The 25,432-nt window shown below is 40.4% G+C and overlaps 1 protein-coding gene across 1 annotated transcript in view; it reads left to right on the forward strand.

Annotated features, from left to right (window-relative positions):
* The first annotated feature begins 368 nt into the window (after window positions 1–368).
* Window positions 369–25,432, forward strand: part of LOC104407743 (dual specificity protein phosphatase CDC14A-like) — a 57,532-nt gene continuing 32,468 nt past the window's right edge. Inside the window, exons 1-4 of the mRNA XM_010017111.1 lie at window positions 369–460; window positions 10,863–10,938; window positions 18,007–18,099; window positions 24,971–25,050. Coding sequence (XP_010015413.1) covers window positions 10,897–10,938; window positions 18,007–18,099; window positions 24,971–25,050 — 215 coding nt within the window. The 5' untranslated portion in view covers window positions 369–460; window positions 10,863–10,896. The remainder of the gene's footprint in view (window positions 461–10,862; window positions 10,939–18,006; window positions 18,100–24,970; window positions 25,051–25,432) is intronic.

Raw genomic sequence — 25,432 nt, forward strand, 5'->3', positions numbered from 1 at the left:
AGGTCCCCCCTGAGCCTTCTCTTCTCCACACTAAACCCCCCAGGTCCCTCAGCCCTTCCCCATCACACTTGTGCTCCAGGTCCTGCACCAGCTCCAGTGCCCTTCTCTGGCCCCGCTCCAGCACCTCAATGTCTCTCTTGCAGTGAGGGGCCCAGAACTGAACACACGATCCGAGGTACAGCCTCCCCAGTGCCCAGCACAGGGGGACAGTCACTGGTGCTGAGCCAGGCCAGGGTGCTGGTGACTTCTTGGTTGCCTGGGCAAGAAATGGCTGAGCCGTGCCTGTTCCGTGGTGGGGCAGGACAGGGCTGCGGGGGGAAGCACTGAGCTGCTTGGTCTACCCTGCAACGCTGCCCTCGTCTCTTTCAGATCGGCTGTACTTTGCTACACTGCGGAGTAAACCAAAAAGTACCGTAAATACCCACTACTTCTGCACCGACGAGGAACTGGTCTATGAAAAGTAAGTGTTGCAATCTGTTGTGTTTTGCATGTTCAAAGTAGTCACCTGAAAGTCTTCCCGAAACACTTGAATACTTTATAGAATGTTTTTGTCCCGTTTAGCTCCTTGCACATAGCATGAGTATAAAGTTATCCTGAGTATATTTAGACACTAACTGAAACTAGTTCAACAAGATTGCTCTGTTAAAAAAGCCAGCTACAAGGCCAGTTAAATGGCTTAAATTGTGGTTGGGCCTAAAGGAAGGATCTCTGAGCTTTGTAAGATTTGTTTATAAGGTGGAAGAGATCTCTTAAGACTAATTACATCTTATTAAATTGCATCTTAAATAGAAGGCTGTCGTTTGGTGTGAATAGATGAAACAATAGTTTGTTTTGCATGCGTTTTCCTGTGTAGAGAGTATGAAGTGTTCACCTTCTATACAGAATCATAAGAATGCAAAACTTAAATGTGCACTTGAAGAAATCTGCAACTTTTCTTTAGAAGTCTGTAGAAGGTTTCGAGACAGTACTTCCTGTAGGCTTTTGTAGAACAGCAGAGAAAGTATTTCTCTTAAGTAAAAGCTTCACGTGTTTGGAAGATCATGAAAGCACTTAGAAGGTCAAAAGTAAAATTTGGTATAGTTTGAACACTATTAAAGGACATAGAATATGCTAAAGAAAGTAATTGCTGTGGTTAAACAGTAGCTGCTCTACACTGTGTTCCCAGATCATCTGTTTCACATGTGATGGTGTATCTAAGCCGCTTGACAAGGGGTTTGCTGCAGAAGTGAAACAAAAAATGCCTTATTTTAAATAGAACTTTCCATACGAGTTGAAGAACTTGTGAGCATCAACCATTCTTCTTTCCCTTCTCCAGTGACTTCAGTACTGCTGCTGTGAAGGTGTAAGCCAGTCTTGGTTTCTAGCTTGCTTTCTATGCACAGCTTACAGTTTTAGGGCTTGTTGTCTACACGTTTTGAGTCTTCATTATCTTCAGCTGTGTGTCATCTAGTAGAGTTCCTAATGATTCACTCCCAAAGTTGACTTCTGTAATTACCTGCTTGGGTTGGGAGTAGGTTCTGTAATGATCATTAAGTAATTCACATTGGAAGTGACCTCAGGAGTACCCTGAGGCGAGGCTGACCTTGCATCAAAAGCAGAATTCAACTGGGAAGGCCCTGAGCAATTTGCTTTACATGAATATGTTCCACTTTCTTTAATGAAAGTAAAATTGGATCTCTTATCGCTTTCAAGACTTCCATGTTATGCTTGACCCGAGGTATTTTGTTTCTAATTCTTAATATGCTTCAAGTAAGGGTGAAGAAATCTTGTGTGCAATTTGATCTTGGGGTTGGGAAGGTGGAGCAGTTCTATGCTGGTAGCTACAGATGATTGCACTAAGCAAGGGCTGTAGCTGGGGTATTTTGTGTGAGGACACTATAATTTTTAAAACAAAAACAACTGAGATTTAGAGGGGGGAAGATGTGAAAAGGAAATTCAATAAGTATACTCATAGCCCAATCAATTACCTGTTAACCACATACCAAGGTCTAATTTGACACCAGATATAATTACAAGGTAGTGGGAGGAAGCAAAGTTTCCTTTATCTTTTAGGGCACACCTAAAGATTTTGGATATGTAACTTGCAGTGTTTTTCTAAATGCAGAGGTCCTAACCTAGCTGGCCTTTTTTTTTTAAGGCATCATCCTCTATCTGATACCATAATAGCACACTCCCTTTTGTGCTCTCAAAGTTCTAAAACATACCATGAGGTACAAATTAAGTGACAGTTACTAGGTGAGTTTTGTGTAATAACTGAGCTCCTTTATGTAACACTGCTAAACTTTCCCCTGGTATTTGTATTGCAGCACCCATCACTATCGGTGTTTGCAGTATTTGGTAGTAAAACCATGCCAGATCTTCTGGGTTTTTTATGTCAGCCTGTTAGATTTCACAGGCTGTACAGCAAGTGAGGGGCCTGACATCAGGGGTTGTCTGTAAGTGGTAGTGGAGAGTAACTTTAATACACCAGCTCAGATGTCCTGCTCATTCTCTTGGAAGTGCAGCCTTCTTTCTCACAGTGATAAGAAATGCTTGCTGCATGATAGCAAAATAACTTCTTTGGAAGTGAGTTTTGAAGTGTTATGGCTCAGAACAGTGGTTTCCAGAGTCTTCATTCTTGCTTGTCGGAATTTCATGACCACTTCTGTCTTTATTCAAAAGAGTTTTCAGATTGTTACGAGGAGGAGGAGAAGAGATGTCTACTCAGGGCCACAATCCTCAGCACCTGTGAGGCACACAGCTAGTTTTGTCAAGAGAACTGTTTATTTGTTTAGATATACATCATTCTAGTGACAAGACAAAGATACTTCGTTGTGCATGGAAGTAAACAGCTTTGGGCTGTTACTCTGTTAACTTTGGTGATAATTCGTAAGTGTGAAGTGCTGGAGAAAGTTTAGCTGACTGCTGAGGTGTCAGTTTGCCTTCACTTCAGTGATACGTGATCTTGAAAACCTCATGAGTATGTAGGTTTGGGGTTGTCTGATTACACAGAGCATGTTATTGGCTCACATAGTGCTTAGAATCCCCCTGCCTTGCTTCCCGTGTTTTCCTCACTCTTGAGAAGACATCAGGAAGTAATAGTGTACATTGGTAGTATACCCCATTTATTAAACAAAGAGCTGTTGTGCTGGGTCTGATGGAAGCTTTGGTCTGAGAAATGCTGACGTGCTCCTGCAGCTTGTCACGTGGCTTAGCACTAAATTGTACACAAGGTGTGGTTATGTAAAGGCTCGAGAACTTTAGCCTTCAGTTTCACTTGGAGTTGTCAGCTGTTCTCATGCATTCATAAGTGCCTCAGTTAAACATTCACACCTTTAAAACGAATAAAGATAGGCTTAAATGCTTTTAGGAACATCTCAAATGCTGGGTGACTAGGAACTCGCTACTAGAACTGTCACTGTCGTAGTTAAATGTGTTGCAATTTAACCTTGAACCTATTATGCTAGGGAAATGGTATGTAAATGCCTCAGTTGATGGTATGTAAATTCCTCGGGTGAGGGAACAAGAAACCTGAATGAATCTATCCAATTCTGAATTCTCTTTTTATGATTGTTCTGTTTCTGTAAGATTTTGTCAGTCTCTTTCTGAGACTCTGAGATCCCTCCTGAGAACGGAGAAAGGCTGCCCTGCTGCCTGTAAGGGAATACAATCTTTCAGGGCAATGCAGTACAGGTAACTATTATTTCAGGAAAATGGGGTTAATGTGAAATAATCCAGCTTGATGAAGACTGTCATTTGGCAAATAGACAAGGCTTGCCTTGGCAAGACCTCAATTAATGAGTTAGGCACTTGTAAGCAGCTTTTTATTCTCTAAGAATAGCTTCTTTCATGTTTCACCTTTCAGTAAACAGATCTGGGCTGAGAATACTACACTTGACTGGTTAACTCGGCTTTCACGTTTTTATCAAAGCAACCTTTTATGTCCTTTTTGTTGTTGAGTAGTTTCCTCAAACAAAATTAAAATTTAGATAATGAGAAACAGGAGTCTCTTACTGATAAATTATAATGGCAGCTTTCCTAAATCCTACTGTTTTTATTGAGTCACTTGTTCTGACTCTGGATCTCTTGTATAAACAGCTTTTGCAGATCTAGTCTGACATGTTGTGTGCAGCTGTAAAATTAATCCTATATTCTCTGTACATCCTGGTTTACACTAACACTTTCTTTCAAGTCATAGAATGTTACTTGCCTGTTTCACAGCAGTCTTGATGTTAGCTGCTGCTTTGAGTTCAAGCAGCAGTAGAGTTAAGACTTGAATGCTTAGCTACAGCACTATTAAATGAGCACTGTTTGGACTTTGATTTGTAGGACGTGTTTCCTTCACTCTGTGTATATGCAAAGAAGCAGTTTCCGTTTCCTGTGAGAAGAGTAAGGGTTAGCTTGTTTATTTTTACTTTGGCTAAATGCTGCTTTTCTGTGGCTATCCAGTAACAGTGCTTGCATCCAAAACCTGAACTTCTCCATTGTTCTGTGGCTTATTTCATTTGAAAAGAAAAAGAAAACTTGAACTTAGCCTTGTTATAACAAGCAGCTGTCACTTCACACACAGAACAGGGAGTTCCTTGTCCACATCAGTAGCTTTTTGGATGTGACTACTGGATGAACAAGATAACTTAGTGAGTTAAAGTCAACAAACAAAAAAGAAAGTTTCCCAATTGTAACTTCTACTGATGTGAATGTAAAAACAGAACAGGAAAACTTCATATGCTAGTACCAGCTTTTGTATGTCTAATTCTTACACATGAGTATTTTGTTTGTTTTTACACGAGCTTTATTTTGTTTTCCATCTTAAAATGGGAAATTTTAAATTCACTGCAAACAAGAACATTGGAAGATCAAAGAACTGAGAGTAATTTTTTCCCTTCAGGCACAAACTGCTGACATAATTTTATGCTTGAAACTTCGACACCTATGGTGTTCTCTTAAGTCCAGCAGTTTCATAAGTTCAATACACACATTGCTTTACCATATCTATCTTCATTTCTTTCTATGGAAAAGAAAAGCAGTCACCCAAAGTATTGAGGAATTCTTCTGTTGGCAGTAAAAGGGGTAGCAGGATAAAAAAGATCTGTTTTCTAGGCTCCAGTTTTGTACTGGATGGGAGCACAGCTTGATATAATAAACCCCTTATGAGAAACTTGGCTTCTGTTCAGGTGACTCTTTTTCCATAGAGAGTAATTTTTAACATGACCTGAAGATTCTTCTATAGGGAAGCTTTTTATGGGAGAACCTCTTCACTGATAGTTTGTTCCTGACATCAAGGAGCATTGTATCAAAACTGTATCTATCTGGAATAGCTATTTAATTATCTACAATTTGGATTTGTGTTCTTGTTAGAGTTTGAAGAGTCAGAATCTTGAGGATTTGAAACATGCAAGGGGAAATGGAGTAGCTGGTGTTTTACATAGTCCAGAGCCTCTATGTTATTCCTATCTTCAGATGCCAGCAGTAAGGTGACATATCATTTCTAGCCTTAGACTTGCTGCATCATCCTTTGTCTATTCAGAAGTGTGCAATCCCTAAGTAGTATTAAGTGTTAGGGATCATGTCTCAGCCCAGATAAGAAAGCTCCTGTCAATTCACGTGTTACTGGAATTGGTGGGGTTAGAGCAGGGAGACACTCCAGTGGGCATTCCACCTTTCTTCATGGGCTTGAGGAGCAGGAGGTGGAAACACTCTCTAGGAAACAGGAGTTGGAGAAAGAAGACTGAGTAGCCAAGATTTCCTGACTGGCACTTAGGTTGTAATGAATGTGTGCACTGGTCCTCTTGACTTTCATCCAGAAGCTTTGTTGTATGAGCGCATGTTCAGCTTATGATTTGAAGCATTTATCTAGAGCAGCCAGTTGGACACTTCTGCAGTAGCTGGTTCTTGTATGGCTTAATGGCGAGTTCAGAGCACATACAGCAAGGGCTTTACAGTGCAGTGACCCAAATGTTCTAGCAACCCAGCCTAGGAAAGGGGCAGAGAAAAGCAAGTGGAAAATGCTTCTCTAATTTCTGGATCTTTGTAAAATGTTGAAAAATTAGTGTAGTTTTGCAGTTAGGAAGCTGTATTTCTGCTAGTTCCTGGAGTTCTTGTGGTTAACCTTTTGGTTTGAGTACTTGCAAGCTTGGCATGCTCCTGTTTTGGCAGAAAAATGAATTTATATGGCTGCTAGTTCCCAAGAAGGCACGCTTCCTAACTGAAGGAGTAGTTGTACCCGTGCTCCAGAAAATGATTGCAATTGTTAAACAGTGCCTCTGTTTTCTAGTTAGTAAGTCAGTAACTGAGTAAGTTGCTGTGCAAGTAACATCATCCCCCCTAAGCATTACTGCATTGTTAGAACTGGTTTGGTGGATCTGTCCTAGTTGTTGCCCCTGCCCCCTCCTGATGTGGTGATTAGGCTTTGGACCATATTTAAGCTATTGGAAATGCCTGCAGCCTGGTAAGAATGCATGCACACCCTCACTTAGTGTGGCAATAACACTGAGCTGCTGTCACAAATAACCCTGAAATAGCTTTTCAGGTAGCAATCTCGTGTCCTTTCATCCATTCCTGTGCTGTATTACAGACGTGTATGTGAATGACAGTATAAAACTACTGATCTGGTGTATTCATCTGCAGGGAAATGGTTTCAGGCTTCTGATGTGAAGTCTAAGCAGTGTGATTTATCTTTGCAGGATAATTTGCTACCCTAGCCATAGGTAGGCTGTGATGTTAATGGAGGTTAGCAATTCATTTCAGAGTCTGCCAGGCTATACTATTAATTCACTGACCATAAACAAGCTCCTTTCAGTACTTCAAGATAGGAAAGGTGCTTCATTCTTCTGCTGTACCAGGGTCAGTGGTATTCAAATGCTTAGTAAGAAATGTCTTTGGCATTCAAAAGAGGTGCCCAAGGCTTGAACTGACTCATGGCACCTTCGTGTGGCATCCAGTGGAACCTCAGTTGGCAACGGCAAGTTGCTGTCCTAGGGAGTTGTGTACTACATTTCTTTCACCATAAATTCCCCTGGAAGAATGTATAGTAACTCCTTTTGTGACAGAGTGAACCAGTCTTCTAGGTGGGTGACCATTCCTATGATACAACACAGCAAATACCTTGGATCTGATGCTGTAAGAACCCATAGGGAGGAGTAGTTCTAGGAGTACGCAGGTTCAACAAACGTGAGCTACTGCTTCCGAGTAACATTATGATAGTATTCTTAAAGTAAAGCATTTAAATATCTGTTAGCATATCCTGGGATTTTGCTACTTCTTAGCTTGAGAAGTATAAGGGTTTCCATGGCATGAGGGTGAAGTAATTTAAGCTATCATCTAAGTAGTTGAAGAAAACAAAATATGATTAAATGTAGATTAATACCATACTTGCCTTCTGATCCTCATAGCTGGTTCCCACCTCCTTGGTAGATGATTGTCTCTCTTAACTGGCTGAAATGTTTATTAGCACATCTAGGTACAAAGAAAGTCTTATTAACTGTAAAAGAGATGGAAATAAAATAATATTGGGTAGATTGTTAACAGACACTAAGATTAGTCTTTTATGGTTTTTATCTTCAGCTTCTGCCAGATAAAATCCGGTAGTCAAATGATGACTTGGTGTGTCATTTCTTCCCTATTCCCTGCAGCTCCCGTTTCCCAGCTTCCACTTACATTTAACTCTATGTCAAAATTCTGTTCTTAAGAAAATCCTCTGTGTGAGTCAGGATTAAGTGTCTCTAATTCAAGTACAGAAATGGCCTGTTATACTAAAAGTAATGAGTTGAAACATGTCAGAAACTTTAATTCTAAGGATATAAATTTAAGTAGGGTTTTGTAGATCAGAGTTCACTGACTTCAGTACAAAGCCTTGTATTTCCTTTCAGAGAACTCCTTGACTGGAAGGTCTGTAAAGCACTTGTTTCACTTAGCCCCACTCAAAAAAGGACATCCAAGCTTATCCCAGTTTGGGGCTATTAAGTGAGGAAAGTTAAAATTACACATGTAACAAATAACCTTTGTCCCTCACATCAATAAGGTCAATGGCTGGTTTATAGTGCCTATATGGTGTTATGTAAATAGCTTGGGAGTTGCCAGTGTTTATGTGTGGGTAATAATACTGGTGCAACAATGACCAAAAATGCCTTTCTTTTGCCTCTGTGTTTGGATTCTGAGAAACATCTTGTTTCTGCAGCACAGGCAAACAGTGGTAGTACCAGAGTCAGAAACACTGATGCTTCCTCTCCCCTTCCTCCCTTAAGAGTGTCATTGCATACCTTAATGGTAATGAGTGATAGAGAAAGTCAGCCTAAGATAGAGATGTCTTTAGCTTGGTGGCTGAGAGAATCTGAGGAGCTTTATTTTGTAGAAATAAAATTACTTCATGGATACACTCAAATGTATCTTACCCTTATCCCCACCAATATAGTATATAATCTGTCTGTTGTAGATAAATTAGCTTGTAATTTAATTTTCATGCGCTTTTCCTACACTTTGGTTAGAGTTTAATCATGTGGAAAAGTAGAAGTGAGTATCTGACTTCGTAGTGATGTACTTCTAGCAAGTGAACTTACTATCCTAAAGTTCTTCAGTGCTTTAGATGAACTGTGTATTCAGTGCTGTCTTTGAGCTACTCTGCTTACACCAGTTTTAAAAGTATTCTCTATTTTAGTAACTATTCTATTCTGTACTTCTTCACAATACTTTTGAAAGTATTTTTCACAAAAAAAATCTTGAATTTTACTCTTCCATCTTATATTTAAGTGAAAGAATACTCTAAAGTTCATGGAACAAGTTAGAGCTGGTTTTTCACTTAGGGAAGGTGTTAGTGCAGCAGAATGGGAAGAGATGTTAGTGTGTCTTTTATATAGCTTCTCTAGAAGCTACAGTCACTAGTGGTGTTAGAGCTCCCACGTTTAACTTCTGTACCGTAACTCATACTTGTCCTTCTCAGACAAGTATGAGTTTCATCTCATCCTTTTCATTTCTATTAAAACCTGCACAGATAGCTTTTTCCTGTATCTAGCAGACTTGTGTAAGAAAAGATGAGGAATACCAAAGCTTAACCCTGCTTTACTGCCACTGTGATTTCCCTTTGAGTTAATTAACACCTGTGCAACCTACAAATAAAGTCTTAATAGCTGGAGAGCTTAGTCTTTGACCCAGCTAATGGACTTTTTAATTAAGCATTATGTCATAATATTCTGTACTGAAGGGTTGAACTGAACCTTAACAGAAACTTCTGTTGTTGTAAAGCAGATGATAATGAAAAGGCATTGGTGTGGCAGGCAGGCTATCATCCTAGACAGTGATCAGGCTAATGCAGTTGTCTCTTTGCACAGGGTTTAGCTTTTTTGTATGAGAGAATGTGGGAAGGACTATTATTGGTGAAGTTATAAGCACCTAAGAGATCAGAAACTTCTACTTGTGACCACTTAGAATAGCAGAATGACTGCAACTGGAAGGCACCTCTGGAGAGGAGATATCTACTCCAGCCCCTGGGCTTAAAGCAAGTTCAACAAGAGCATGTTGCTTAGAGCCTTACACAATTGGTTTGTGACTCCACAGCCCTTCTGAGGGACGTCTTCCCAATGTGTGACCGCTCTCAAAGTGAAGGTCTTCTCCTTGTTTAGCTGGAACATAATTAATCTTCCTGAAAAAATAAACCTTCTGCTCTGGGGAAGGAGGCTTGAATGGTACTACCACCTCTTCTGTCATCCGATTTCAGGAAGTTTTCACTCCTTCAAAGTCCAGGATTTGTAGAACATAGTCGTCTCTCTTCGTCATTCCCTAAGTTGCACACATTCAGATGGCCTGTTTTGTTTGTCAGTAGGCAAGAAGTGTCCTGTCTCCTTTATCAAAAGACTAAAGGCATTGCAGATTAAAGCAGTTTTAGTGTGCTCTCACTGGAATTTATAACGTGGGCATCAACAAATTTTCATAGAGCATCAAGGTAAAGACTTCCACACACAAGAAGGAAAACTATTGGAGAAAGCTTGCAACTTAAATTATGAGCAGTTCTGCAGGACGTGAGGTGAGGGAAAAAGCTCCAGAAAGTGTCATAAGTTGTATAGCATAAAGACTGCTATTACTTGTAAAGGTGCCTATGAAGGGTTAGCTTGGAAAAGCATTGTAAATCCCTGCCAGCAACTTAACTTTATTGTGCAACAGCTTTCCTCTACACGCTATTGCTATTAGCTCTTATTCTAAGGACAGTGGTTGCTGTTTCAAAAGTAATGTCAATGCTTAAGAATCTAGAAGAGAGAAGCAAGAACAATCAGAAGTCATGAAACAAGTAATATATAGGAATATAATTGCCTAGAGACAAGAAGGTTTGGGGGGACAAAGGGAAACACTGATCTGTAAAGTTAAGTGTACATGTAATTGCTGGAATAATGGAGGGTGGGATAAAAAAATAAGCTTCAATTTCAGACAGATCAAGACTGGATCAAACTTAAATAAATTTTGCCACCCATAAGGTCAATTTAGCTTATTCTTCATAGTATCTAATGATATATTCTCATCTTTAGCAGTTGTATAATATTCATCTAGGATGACAACAGCATGGCTTAAAGGGGAGTAGATGATGTTTTGAAGTTCTTCACTCTGTAGTTTTGTCCAAAACCAGTCTGGATATCGTGGGATGAAGAAAAAATTCTGTAGTTAGTGTGTGTATATAATGGGAAAGGTAGTTACTGGAGCATCTTTAACTGAAGCTACAAATGCTTTCAAATTAATTGTTGCTATTAACCTCTTAAGCGAATCAATATGAGGCTTATCTGTTTTCCCATATGTATTGGCTACTCCCCAAAATTACTGATTTGCAGCTTTAAAACATACATGTTGAAATTTGCTTAGCTCTTTTGTATAAATAACACATCTTTTTGTGCTTTTTCTTCCAGTTTCTATGGAGATTTTGGACCTTTAAATTTGGCAATGTTATACAGATACTGCTGTAAACTGAGTAAGAAATTAAAGGTAAGCTTTGTTTAAAAGCAATGTTCCTGTATTTTTGTTTTGCAGTACAACTGAAATGTATTATCCAGTTTGTGATTGTTCGATGCTCATTATCTAGATGGTTGCTACTAAGCTCTAAGGTTATTCTTTGTTCTGAATTCTTTTCCTTCTGAAGAATGTTAAAAGTGAATATGCTGTCATTGCTTAGCAGGTGAGGCACTGAAGGCTGTGTTCACCCTTTTTGCATAACCTTACAGTTTCAAGGCAATAGTAACAAACCACTCTGGCTATTTCTCAGGTTTGCAGCTATATATATGCTAGGATGAATAAACAGAGATTAAAATAACAACCAAGCAAAAATACCCACAGCCATAAAACAGAACAAAACGTGGGCCCTGGAAGCATACTGTTTAAACTCAGTCTCACTCAGTGGAAAAGTTAAACCTTTTACGTCTCATTCAATCTAATGTTGCTCCTCATAAGTGTTACAAGAATGTGTTTTTACACATAAAAATGGTTCCTTTTTGTGTCTTGTAGAAGTGTCCCTCTATCAAAATATCTGTATAAGCTTTCTTCTTGACTTCCACGTAGTGCTTGTTGACTGTAGGGGAATAAAAAGTGGGGAGACACGGGAGGAGGAACAAAGCAAGTAGTGCAGAGGAAGTCACCACCTCCCACCAGCAGACTGGTGTCTGGCCAGCCTCTGAGCTACCCCTGCTCCTCAGTTTTGCTGCTGGGCCTGATGTCCTGTGGCATGGAACATCCCTCTCTCTGTTGGGGCCAGCTCTTCTGGCCATGTGCCCATCCCAGACTACTTGCTGTGGGGGCAGAGTGAGAAATAGGTGGCCTTGATGCTCTGCAAGCACTACCTGGCAGCAGCTGAAACATTGGTGTGTTACCTACACAGTGTTAGCCACAAATCTAACCCACAGAACCATGCAGCCTGCTCTGGAGAGAGCTGAACTCCATCCCAGCCAGACCTAGCACACTGAGCACGTAGCTGGAGATTTAACCTGGTCCCCAAATGCCTGCAAAAGAGATACGAATCATGTTTTAATTCCAAAGTACTACCAAATACCACTTGTGTGCAAATAGCAAGGAGACCCTTCACTAAATGTTACAGATTTAAAATCTATAATATATTAGACCTGTTACTAACAGAACAGGAAAGTGAGACAACAGATGTGATAACTCTGGCCACTGCTAAGAGGATTCCTGTATCAAAAGTGGCATTATGGTTTGGGGCTACTGTTTGCTGCACCAGTGAAACCGTTACACAAGTTGGTTAATGCTATGGACTGCTTCCAGGGGCATGCTGACTCAGGTAGTCTTAAGAGAGGTCATTTTGCAAATTGAGGGGTGATGTAGAGTTGCTATAACCTTTCTGCAAAAGAAATAAAGTGCTTCTAGTGAAAATTTACATTGCTGCTTCATGCAGAAAGTTTGGTATAAATAAAACAAATACCAAACTCTTGTATTTTTAACTTGGAATGCCTTTTTCATATTGGGAAAGTATTGGATTTGCCATTTCTGTGTTAACACTAGATAGAGCTTATAAATACATTATCTTAGCCTATTTCCCATTAATGTCCCCATTAAACACATGACCAATGATGCTCACTCACTAGGAATCCATGTTTAGGTTTTTTTAACCTTAATTCTACTGTTTCTGGCCTTATATTTGAATAATTAAAGGTGGTGGAGAATGCTTTCTCTGTGAAGCAATTACTCTGTAAGCGTCCTATTCTGACTTTCACTGTGCATATGAGAACTGGAGAGATTAGTTCTGCTTTTTCCAGCTTCAGACTGAGACTGGGATCAGTTTGGGACCTGAGGACAGTCTGAATACACTTTTGAAGCATATCTTTAAACTTCTGCAGTTGAACTAGAACACCTTCAAACTGGATCCTAGGTACCAAGCATTTCACCCAGGAAATGAGCGCACAAATAAGAAATACCCTGGGACTTGTTTGTGGTTTCTTAATGATTCAGTATGAAACAGGAATGTGTCTACTCTCTTCATTCTTGTTACCAGAGCACCATGTGCACTGAACGTGGCAAGCTGTTTGTTGCATGTAGCTGGTAATCATGATAGAAAAGACACACAAGGGAGCCAAACTGAAGCCGAAGTGGTAACTCTGGCACTTGCAGGATTGATTTAGCAAACTGTGATGTCATTTTAATGTGACTTTTATATTTTTATGTAAAAGCAAGCCCCCTGCAGTGCTATGTGAAGAGTACAAATGGTCACCAACAGGACAAAGAAATCTCATGCACATCAGCTGCAGCTTAAGCTGGGAGGAGCTGCTGTTTGTGCTGCTGCCCTACCAGAGGCTAATTCCCAACAGGTTGATTTAAACTGCTAGTGCACAGTAGAGAAGGGTAACCTGATCATGCAACCACTTAAAAGTAATACCTGAACTTAAAACATCTAAAGCTTGGAATACTACTACAGTGGTACAGAACCTTGCACGTGAGTATATTCCAGTCTGGCTGATGGACACTTCCCCTCAGGTAGTCCAGTGCCTGCTGATGTAAGCTTTGGTTTTCTAATAGTTAAAGTATATTCCAGACTGTCCTCATTTAGATACTATCTGCAGTGGGTAAGTAGGCTTGTAAGACCAAACCCCAGGGTTGAAGTACGTATCCGATGTGTACTGTAGGCACACATGTATAGACTCACAGCTTCCACCCTTCTACCTCTCATCTTCTCATGTCTGACCTTCACAAGTGTCCTTGAGAGGATTCCCAAGGGCTGAACTATTGTGTCTAAGACAAGTTCATGACCTGTGGCTTACTGCCAGCAAGGCACTGGTGCAATGAGTAACTGCAGCAGAAAGAGTATGGCAAAGCTCACGTGCACCAGGGGGATACGTAGGCAGCCTGTGGTCAGCGCTTCAGAGGTGGGACGTGCCAGTTGAAGTAATGACATGGAGGAAGAGGCCTGTTGGGCAACCTGCTGCTGCACAGCCTTGCATTAAGGGTAACCGTGCCCTGTGACTACAGCAGGAGTTGGCTGATAGAAGAGGAACTGCAGAGATCCAGCCTCTGCTGTGGCATGGTTGCTATTACCATGCTCCACTGCTTTTGGGACCCTGATGCAATCACACTGCTTAAGCCTGGTCATTCCTACCATGGTTTGGAATATACCTGCTTGGGGATGTGCTTCCTGTACTTCTCGTACAAAAAGAGTCTTTAAAAGAAGCATGGCATAAAAGAAGTATTCACAAAATTTGATAGTTCTGGTGTGGATGTGGTGTCTCAAAAGGAGTTCAGGACTCAGACTTTTACTAAGTTGAAAACTCCTGTGAGTAGGAACAGGAGAAATGGGTGTATAAGATCTCATCAAAGCAAACTTCCCCTCCAAGTCTTTCAGCTGTATTTATTTCTGTTCTAGGAAAGGAATTAGACATGGAGGCAGTTTCCTGCCTTCCTCTCTCCTTTCTTAGGGGACAGGTAGGGAAGGAGAAGGGTTACTGGTACTTAAATGTGCTAGTGGCAGGCCGACTTTTCAAAGGGAATTGTTGTTACTTTATGTTGACTGGTTTTAAAACCAGTCAGTTGTTCTGTTCTGAAGAGCTGAAGCGTTTGTTCAGACACCCATTTACTGAGAAAGTTAGAGGTAAAGTCCTGGTTATGCCTTACAGGAAAACCTTTCTGACCTTGCTATGTTAGGCATGTTTTGATTGCCGATTGCTATGGAGATGATCCTGACTAGCCAAGTCAACAGGACGAGAAAATGCTTGGCTGGGCTATCTTCCTGCTGCTTAGAATCCTGCTTGCTGAGAAAGATGTTTTTCTTCTGTTTAAATAAACCTGGTTTCAGGAAAACTGCTTTAAAAAGCCTGCTGTGTCCTCATGAGTGTACAGCCTCTCACAACCTCAGTCAATCCAGAAGCAGGGCTGGTCGAGGGGGATTGCTGGGATAGATGATATCAGAAGGGAAGATCAAAAGCAGAAGAGGGAAAGTTCTGGCAGGCTTATGAAGTCTGGGGTTAACAATTCTTGTATGGTAACTGTATTGCTGCTGGATCACAGAGGGTTTGGTTTGGTGTTAACATCAATAAACTGCTGGGCATACACATGGAGCTATAGTGATTGCAAGCATCTCCCTGGGGACAGCTTAGATTCTGAGGCAGGGTTGTGGCTACATGCTTTAATACATACTTTCCTATTAACAGTTTGCCAGCCTTGTAGTCACTTCTGTTGTATATATCCCTCTGAAGTATATAGGTGTGTGTATATGTGCATAGTATGTGCATTGATGCAGGCTTATTGAAAGCACTGCAGTAATTTCTTGCTTGGCCAATGCAAGTGTACTAAAGCATGTCCATGAAATAAAATATTGTCAAATAAGCTGGTGATTCGAAACAGATGTTGATCTAGGAATTGTTCACAATAGTATCTTCTAAACCTGTCATCACTTGAGGTCTTCCAGAAACAGGAACTGATCTGTTGAATAACCTTACAGTGAAAATAATGTTTTCTGGAACCCTCTCATACACCCAATGAATTAGTTTTATTGCCTAAAACCAAAACCTTTTCATGTAACCTCAGCTTTTAGGTCAAAAGATTGTTGTATTTGAGTGTGCTCCTCTGTGATGTCTCTTGACAGATACTGCTGGTATATTGTTGCATTTGGTCTTGTAATGATGTGTGACACTGCTAACATTTTCCTGCTGCTAAAGAAAAAGACATTTAATGCATCATAGTGTTTGCCTTAGTTTTGTTTTAGAAAGAAGATGGTTTGCAGCTATGTTACCTGTAACTAGAGCTATTCTGTAGGCAATCTGTATTGAAGATTTCCTTGTTGGAACATTTTTGGTTCTTGGGAGTTGTGCAGTATCTGAGGGAAGTAAAGCCCTACTCTATTCAGGTGGAGCTCTGGAGCCGTCTTTAACACTTGTTATCAGTGGGCCTAGCCAAAGAAATGGACTTAGCTTATTAATCATGGTCAGAAAATCAGTGTTACCTAAAAATACAGGCTATAGCTTAGCATTGGTAATGGAAGTACAGTGAGGTGAGAGTTTGTGTTAACAGAGGCATGAGATTGGCATTTCAGCAAACACTGTAAAACTTGATTTTCTGTAACCTGTGCAAATAAATGTGGTTTGTTTTATGCATTTCTGAACAGTAAAATCCTGGTGCAGCTTTCCTCTGGTTGCTATGCTATGAGCCATTAGTAAATGTCAGGTGTCAGTTTAGTGTTCAAGCTTTCATCAGCATTCAAAACCCAGTGAACTATTCCATGTAGCGATATGGTTTATGAGGCTCAGCCCCTTCTGTTTGGGAACTGAAGCAATGAAAATGTTACATTTCTTTCATTTCCATGTTCTGGGAACTTTTAAGGTGAGCTCTCACTTTTTCCAGGTACAAAAGCATCTCAAAATGGGAATGACATGTATAGATATCTGATAGAAAACATCCACCTGTACAACAAGCCAAGAAATAGGCTCTTACTATATAGCACTTCTGGCTAGCCAGCACAATGTGCTTTTTGCAGTTTAAAGTAGTATTTCAGGTGAACTGTAAACTGGTGCAAAGAACTTTGCTTTAAATAAGGAGCAGTCAACAAGTTCTAATTGAAGTTCTGTCACTGTTGCATAACTGCTGTAATCTCATCCCACCTACACATCATGGGTGGAACTGCACTTAGAGAACACTCATTAAAAACTTGAGGAGGGGGAAGAAAGGAGGGATCTTAAAATACTGGGCTTCATTTTGTCAAGGTGTAATAATAATTGACTGCTTCACTAATTAAATAACTACTCGAGCTTTGTGTGTTTGCATATACACTGAGAGAGATGTTGCTGTTGGGTTCAAGATACAACCACTTCCAATCACCAGCAGCCAGCTAGCTCTGAAATTACAGTCCCAGTTAGACAGACTCCCTGCATTAACTCCCTCCTTCCACCGATGGAAGTTGTGGGTAACACCAGCCTGGAATGTATAGTTAGAAGTGCTGTTAAAGGTGCTAGTTTTGGTGGGAGGTGGCAAATGATACAGCAATTTTTCCTCTGAGTTTATCAGCTATTTGTTTGGGGGGTTTATTTTGCACAATACAATTCTGTGGTTAAAGCTGTTCTAAAACTTGCACCAAGATTGAGGATGAGAGTCAATGTTTACAGGCTTCTGGACATGGAATACAGTTGGCACTACTCAAATCACTGCTGCAGTACTTCAAGAGATACATGCACATCTAATATTTAGAATGCAGAATGTCTGGTGATGGCTTCCTCAGGACTGTAGTAGCACTGTAAAAACCTGTCAGGAAAAACATGTGTGATAGCACTGCAGAATACAATGGAAGTGAAGCAATTCATGGAGCTCAAAAAATAACAGCACAATAGACTGCTCGACTTGCCATTTTTAAGTGACAATTTTCTCTCTCTGGCTTTAAACAGTTTTGCTGCAGTTTGTCATTATTGTTCTTTTCTGGGGCTTGTTGGGCTTGTTTTCAATGGGGGTTTTGTCCACAGGGTTCTGACAGAGGCTTCTTTACTTCCTCAAGAAAGCAGAATTGCCAGTGGTACAGTTTTGTCCTTGCCCAGCCTTTTTTCAGGCTTTTCACTTGTGCAGTCTTTTTTCTTAAATGCAAGTTCTTGCTGTTGAAGCTTTAGAAAGATGATGTCTGTCACCCCCTTTTTAGGTAGTATAGCTGGAAGAGCAGTGTTTAGTTTAACAAAGTGCCTGTAAGATGGATTGCGATAGGTTTTTATTTCTCCCCAGAATGATGTGCTGGGGAAATTTAACACATGGGGGGTGTTTTGGTCTGGAAATTTCAGTGTCTTTTAGTAACGTTCATAGGTTCTTGTTTCAAATCTTTAAACTTGGAAAAAAATCCAGGTTTTAATCTTGACCATTGTGGTTCAATCACATTTTATAGGCTGTGTTTGTACAGCTGAGAGATCTACCCTGATACAGTGGCCGTTTCCTTGCACTCCATTCAAGATGGTATCAGTAATCTTTTCTCCTTTAGTTGTAAGACTGATTTCTCCTGACTTCTTTTTCAGTCTGGAAAGGTGGCTTTTGGAGGCATTTTAAACATGTCTTCTCTCAGTAACTGTGCTCTCTGGTTCCTTTTGGCAGTATTTCAGCCTATCAAGAAAGAAGATCGTGTACTACACCAGCTTCGACCAGCGGAAACGAGCAAACGCAGCGTTTCTGATCGGTGCATATGCTGTAAGTGTTACTTATCACATGGATTCTTCTAACCTGCCTTAAGAGACATCTGCTACATGTACAAAGAGCATCTCAATGGACTGTGCTTTAGGGGGGCAGGCAGGTTGTCATTTGCTTCTTCTCTAAGCTGTCTGAAAATTCTGCTCTGTGACTTTTGGGACTTAACTCCGTTTTACTACACAGGGATTGGCTTTGGTGGATCATGTGTGTGCTTCCCATAGGATACCATTTCCTTGAATATCAAAATGCAAACCACAAACTTACCTCTGAACTTGCCTAGGCTCAATTGCTGCTTCTGCCTGTACCGAAATTCATACTGGGGAGGAGAGCGCTTTTTCTCACAGCCTTTCTTAAAGTTCCTAGACCAGAGGCATGCTGATTATTGGATGGATTTCCTAGTTAAATCTTGTAATCTACCCAAAATAATGAAAAACCTGAGGTATTTCAGCCTTCTGATCTTACAGATGCCATGCAATACACAGGGATGCCTTAGTTACACAAGCCTGATTTGTTAGGATATCATGCAAGTTCTGGTAGTCGCAAGCTGCCACTTGCACAGCCATCTGTGTGTCTTCATACCAGTGTAGTTCAAACTTCAGTTTCACCTTCCTGCTCCGCTGCCCAGAACTGGAGCAACTTCTGGAAAACTCAGAGAGACTTCGTGATCGCACGTTACAGTGCTGGAAGTAACAAGCTGCTGGTTCTAAGCTGACACACACGTTCCAGCAGAGTTCTGGAAGTCTCTGTGAAGTCAGGCTTTATACTGTGTGGAAGCTGGTGTATTTCTTTCAGGTCGTGCTGAAAGCAAAGCTCAATAAATGCAGATGATAATGTTGAAAGAATTTAGATTGCAGATTCTTGTCATTAAAGACGCTGTTTTACTACATGTATGGGGATAGTGTGTAAATGCTCTTGAGAAAGAAGATCTATTCAAATGTAAAGATGGAAAAAACATTGAGGATGAGGGTTTTTTAACCCTTGGGAATAGACCTGATGGAGCAGCTCTACAAAAGGATTACAGTAAGAACAAATGAGTTAGAACGTTCTAAGTTTGTTAATGTTTTTTACTCTACGAGGCTGTATTTACTAATGCTGGAATCAATTCTGTGGTTTATATTCTCTTTAAAGAGCCTCCAAATTTGATAGCATCTGTTTATAAACTTGCCCGTCTCTTCAGATCCAAAATCTGTCTGAATTGTAGCACCTACAACTTCCACACTGCAGTTTGTAAAGAAACTTCAGTCGTTCCATTCAGGCTGCTTTTAGGTTTCTGTTTGAAGTAGTCTGGTTTAGTTGGTAGTTCTTACTTGAAGGAGCTGCTCAGCAGCTGAAGCAAGGAATAAGGGCACACAGTGGGGGCAGAGGGCAGAAGAAAGCACTCTAAAGAAAGTCAAGAGGGGCAGCAACTAGTGTGTGTACCATGGCATGACTCTGTATGTACTCCATAATGGATATCAGGTGGCACATCACATAAGGAGCTGGTCACTTGTATGTACAGTAAGGTAAATTCATGTGTTGCACCTGCATGTACATTTAACCCTTGCCTAGCCTGTTTTAAGCTGCTGAGAGCTCTTACTTGCTATATACAAGTGATCTACATTTGATACTGTTACTGTCCTGTGGGACTAATAGATATTTAAGTATCTTTTCATTATTGAAAATACTATGCATCAAGAACAAGTCTTTACTAATACAGTGTTACCAACTCAAAAAAGTATTTGTGCTCTTGTTGAAGACACCTTAAGGTCACTTTCCAATTCAAGTCAGTTTAGTGTAACGTTGGAAAACAGTTTGAGCAAAGGTATCCAATATGTTACAAAAGTAGGTCATCCCAGAATTATTTGTATGGATGTGTATTCCTAAGCTTGCAAGTGTTACGGGAGCTCATTCACCTTCCTCTGTCATGATTGATACTGATGCAGATTCATAAAGTGACTATTTAGTTACTCTAAAAACTTATTTGTTATCCCCCTACCAATCTGATTTGGTTTTTTACCTGCAGGAGCTTAGTTGTGACAATCAAGACATATTAATTTCACTCTGAAGAAATGGTATTTGCATTTCATGGTGTGTTACTTGCAAGTATCGTGTTGGGTCAGATGCAGTAGATGTACACTCTTGGGTTATGTGATAGGGCGTAAGGAAGGACCTGAAGGAACCTCATCATATTCATTGGTGAAAGAACTGTGCCATTGGCAGTGTGATCTGTCACAGTAGGAATATCCAAATTGTGACAGAAATATATGTACCCTTTGATTTCAGGTCCTGTAGATTTTCCATCTTGCCCTTGATTAGAGAAGCTTTTGGAAACCAGCAAGTCTTAGAGCTGTGAACTCTTACCAGTGTGTGAAAGTTAACTGAGAAGGCTTGGTTTATTTGTACTGGTGTTAAAATATTAAGTGTAAAGTGAAACATGGAAAACAGTGGATCAGGTTCTAGGAATGGGTTTCCACTGGTGATTATGCACCTTAGATTGTTCCAATGAGGAGCTGCTTAGACAAGTTACACTGAAATACCCTGTAGCTATTAAAATATTTTAATAAGGGACTCATAAGGTTAAGGGAAAGTTAAGTCTTAAAACTTTGTGGGCAGTAGCTTGCCTGTTTGTAAACTGCATCTCCGGTAGATGTGTTCTCTAAATGTCAGTTTTTACAATGGATTTCCAGTACATTTGGGCTAATCAGGACCAGTTCCTAAAATACTGCCTTTCCTCTTAAGAATTCTGCAAAGACTCCTTCTGTTATTCAAATTAGGGAGAAAAGAATATTTGATGTAGCTTTTCACAATAGTTAATTAAGAAGAAAGAAAGAAAAGGTAGTATTTAAAAATCGTTTTAAAACAGTATTACAAGTACTTTCATGCATATCAAAACTAAAGCAGCCTGGTTTGACTCAGTTTGTCCCTAGTAGTTTCTGGGGGGAAGAGGGGTGAGAGGGAGTAGGTTTTATTGAATTATACTGAAGAACATTACATGAACTCCCTACTTGTCATCAGAGGATTCATGCTTGGAGGAGAGTGTGTTTTTTCCCTGTCTGATTACATGGATGAATCGAGGGCTGGTCCCCTCTTTCCATATGATTAAGGTATTTGTTATGTTTCTTCTCTGGTTGGAAACCAAGGAACTCTCACCTGGTTGTGTGCTGTGCTATGTAGTAAGGTCTGGATTCCTTGGGGGAGAAGAGCAGGAGGAATGCTAGTCTGTTTGTACCAGTGACTGCTCTTGTGCTTCTAGAGAAATGGGGCAGGGGGGAGAGAGAACATCTATGTGTGGCACTTGCTCCTCCTGGTAAACCCAGACCTTTAATTCTACCTTTGTAGAAGACAAGTACTAGTTATTTGTTGAAATTCTTTAAAGATCAAAACTTGATTAGTGGACCCATATCTGACTTTTGAGTAGTCCTGGTGAAACACAATGCTTCCATGCTGTGACAGACTTTGCAAAGGGATCCAGTGAGCTCTTTTGCCTTGCAGATAGCACACGGGCTGGTCGTATTTCTTTCTCACAGTTACTTCAAGTGGTAGACTTGTATTAGGCTTCTGTAATGCCAGGAAGGGAAAAAAGCTGTTGAGTTCTTAGGTTTGTAATTTTAGCACAGCAAATGACCAGGGAATAACAAGCTACTACATGTGAGAGCTTCCCCCTAACTTAAAACTATAAATTAGACTTCTCAGCCCTACCTGAAGCTTTAAGGGTTTGTTCTGGTGTAATCTAAGCACATCACACTGTTGCTCAAATCCATAACCTCTTCCTTGGAGGGTCAGCAAGCGCAAAGGCTTTTCAGCTACTGCAGTGTGTTCCAAGCAGCACCTTTCTCAAGACTGCTTTAGATTGGCTTCACAGAGTCGTGGTGATAACTTAGCAGGCCTAGAATGGATCTGTTCCATCTCCTTCTCATCTGAAAATGGCAAGTGTGGCTGGAAACAAGGCGAATCCAATTTGTATTTGAAGTATTGTGGGTAAGGGCTAAGGTGGACTTGCAAAATATTCCTTTTGTTTTGTTCTCTAGACTTCTTAGGACATGTGGTATGAGTTTTCTTGGCCACTACTGCTACACGACATGTGCCCTCCCAGTGTCGAAGCTGCGAGAGGCTTGCTTTCCCCAGCACATCGTTACTTAGGAAGTTGAGGGCATAAGAATGGAAAAGTTGGAGAAAAAAATACTTGAAACTTTTCAGTATTTGTTGAATCTGTTTCTTAGAGGTCGCAGAGCCACAAGACACGAGCCAGAGCAGTGACAGTGGGGACGGGGAGGAGAACCTTGTCCCTTGTAAAGTAACTCCTGTCTGACAACAGTCACTGTCTGGAACGTGGCTTGCTTTGTTTATTTTAAGGCTTTTACTCGCATTACTTCTTAGGTGCAGATTAAACTTAAACTATTCACAACAGGCTCTTTGTGTTGCTTCCTTTTCATTTATGTACATTGCAGAATGAAAGCTCTCTGAAGAGTCATCATATGAGATTAAAAACGGAAGCTAAGTTTCAGCTGCCGACTTTCCATTGATAGAGTCAGAAAACACACCTCATGTTCTTAATGGATATCCTTAATTTTAAGTACTGAAGCCATGTTTCCTTCTCCATTTCATCATTCTTCTTCTGTTACTGCATTATTCTTGACATCTGAAATGCTTTGTTTTTTCAGGAGCTCTGTTCAGTGTTTCTTTCCCTCTCCTCCTTCCTTTTATGTTCTTATAATCTTTCCTGTTTCCAGTCCAGCATCTTTATTAGGGGCTTTGTGGTCAGGCAGCTAGCAGTGTCTGGTTCAAAATGGTGTGCCTTTGAGCAGAGACAGCTTTTAAGTACCACAGCTTCTGTGAGCTAAAACCTGCAGCACTGGAAAAACCTTCATGTAGTACAGATTCACTTCAGTTTTCTGACTCCTGAGCTGTGTAAGGTGGAAACTCATCTTTCCCTGAAGTCCCCTGAACTCCCCTTTAAGGATCTTCTGACTATAAGCATGAATTTAGGCTTCAAAGGTAACTGACATGATTATTGACATGACTGAAATCGGAGTTCTTCTCTGAAACACATCCCCCTTTGAAATCTATTGCACAGGATGCATAGTTCTTAAATGCAAAACCTTTGTGGTGAAGTGGACTATAAGGGAAAGACAAAGGAGACTTCTTTCACAGGCTGAAATGATCCTTTACAAAGAGCTGTGAAAGCAGCATAACATTGCTGTGCTGCAGGGGTTGAAAGCAGGATGCTGGTGCCATTAGCTAGCACTCATTGCTGCAGACAGACCATGACAGCGTAAAACTGCGAAGAAGTGGGCACCTCTACTTGTTGAATTAGGTAAATACCTATATCCATTAAGTACATCTCTTAATCTGTTCCAATATTAGCAATCACTGCTTTGACCCCAACAACAAAGAATGCAATAGTTGAGCTAGCAACAAAGCAACAGTTGTTGGGATAACACAAAGTGAATGGAATGTTTGTCATCTCGAAGTTGCGGTCTGGTTTGGTGCTGGAAAGGATGCATTGCTTTCAGAGGGTAAGGAGTGGGGAATGTGGAAGTACAGGCAAGTAAAAACCCGTGTCAGGGAATTGATCTTTCGAAGGCAAATCAGTTTGTGTTGAGCCTTTTTGGTCTAAAAGTAGACCAAGTTGTTCAAAGTGGTGAAATAGGTGGTAGTTTAAAACCACCAGAGGTGATTCTTGGACCCTCTTTTCACTGCATCATGGCAAGAGTTTTTCAGACTGTTTTACTTACGTCAACTGTTTGGGTTTTGTTTTATCCTTCTCTTCTCTTTTCTGTCTGCCTTGTCCATGCTTGAGGAAGAAATGCAAGAAAATCTACCTACCATGGTGGTATCTTACAGAATACTGAGACTCCCATTAACTTGAGATAGGACTCTAGACATAAGGCAAATAGCAAATATTCTGGGAGCGGCCACCACTTAGGTACATTCAAAAGCTGAATAAAGCTTTTGGACAAGGAACTAACCTATGTTTCAGTTAAGAAAATCCTTATTAGAATACTTTATATTCAAGAGTTAAATGTGCACAGAGTGAACATGTCGCCATAGAGGTGCTAGTTGTGAGTTGGAGGGGAAATGGCCAGGGAGATAGGGAGATGGTGTGGCATTAAGAAACATGCTTGTCCACATGAGATACGCCACCGCAAACTGGATTACAGCTCTTCTTTTCCCCACCTCCCCCCTTGGAAATAATGCACTTGCTTAATGGATTTTCCAGGTTAGTTTTATTTCAGGACCAGTTTTACTGCACAAATAGGACTTGAAACACAACATGATGTGGTTGTATTTTCATTTCTTGCTCAAGCCAGAGCAGCCGATGGTGTTCAGGGATAGCAGAATGAGCCTTGGCTTAGGGTTTTACAAGAACTGTATGTTGGTCTCACAGTAACAGGTTCAGCTGGTTGAATTAGATATTTTTGCTTAATTAATAGTTTGATATTGACAATTAGGAATCAAACAGTCTTTGTGTTGGAAAATCTTCCATTGAGGTGTGCTAGAGAAGTCTTCTTTGTCTGACACTGTGATACTTGGACTCATCTGAAGCTGGGCAGAGAACTCCTGGTACAGATGCCTATTTTTCTTCTTAGGACAATGCTGAGTCTGTCTTAAAGTCTCTCAGTTGCCACAATATGTGATTATTTTTTAATGTATTTTATTGTTTTCTAACGGAGGAGGATCACACAAAACAGAATTCCCAGTTTCTGTTGACTTCTATTGATTTCTGAATCTTTTACTATGTCTTTTCTGACCTATAAATGTCCTAGCAGTTGGTCATGAAGGAGTATAGCATACATGCTCAGGAGTTTAATGGGCTGGGGAAGCTTACATGTGGTTAATGACTTTTCAGGCTCAGGGCTGATATTTTTTCCTCTCCCCCCATCCCTTTTAGGTAATATACTTGAAGAAAACACCAGAAGAAGCTTACAGAACACTTTTGTCTGGATCTAATCCACCTTATCTTCCATTTAGGTATGTGAACATGAGAAATGGGCCTAACTTTTGTGGTTTGGAATTTGCTAAATATAGGGTTTTCTTCAGACTGATGTCCAGGAAAAAAATGTCATTTATTTCTGGTGGGATTACTTGTTTTGTGTTGGAATAATAAGAGCCACGGAGGCTGAGTTAAGTGTTAAGTAAAACTTCTAGTCTTACAAACTATCAGGTTCTCAAAATAGTTCTTAGCATGTTTGTGATCGAGCAATGCAAAACTTACTTCATCATGTTCTGTGTTTTACTACTTGGAAGTCATTCCCATCTTTTGAATTCCCTAGTCCCCAAGCAGCTAGACTTACTTGAATGAAGAGGGGTTTATGCTGTTACATGTTCCCTATTTGACAGAACGAGCACTGAT

This window comes from Nestor notabilis, unplaced genomic scaffold, assembly GCF_000696875.1.
Source record: "Nestor notabilis isolate BGI_N333 unplaced genomic scaffold, ASM69687v1 scaffold396, whole genome shotgun sequence".
In the NCBI taxonomy this organism is placed as follows: Eukaryota; Metazoa; Chordata; class Aves; order Psittaciformes; family Psittacidae; genus Nestor; species Nestor notabilis.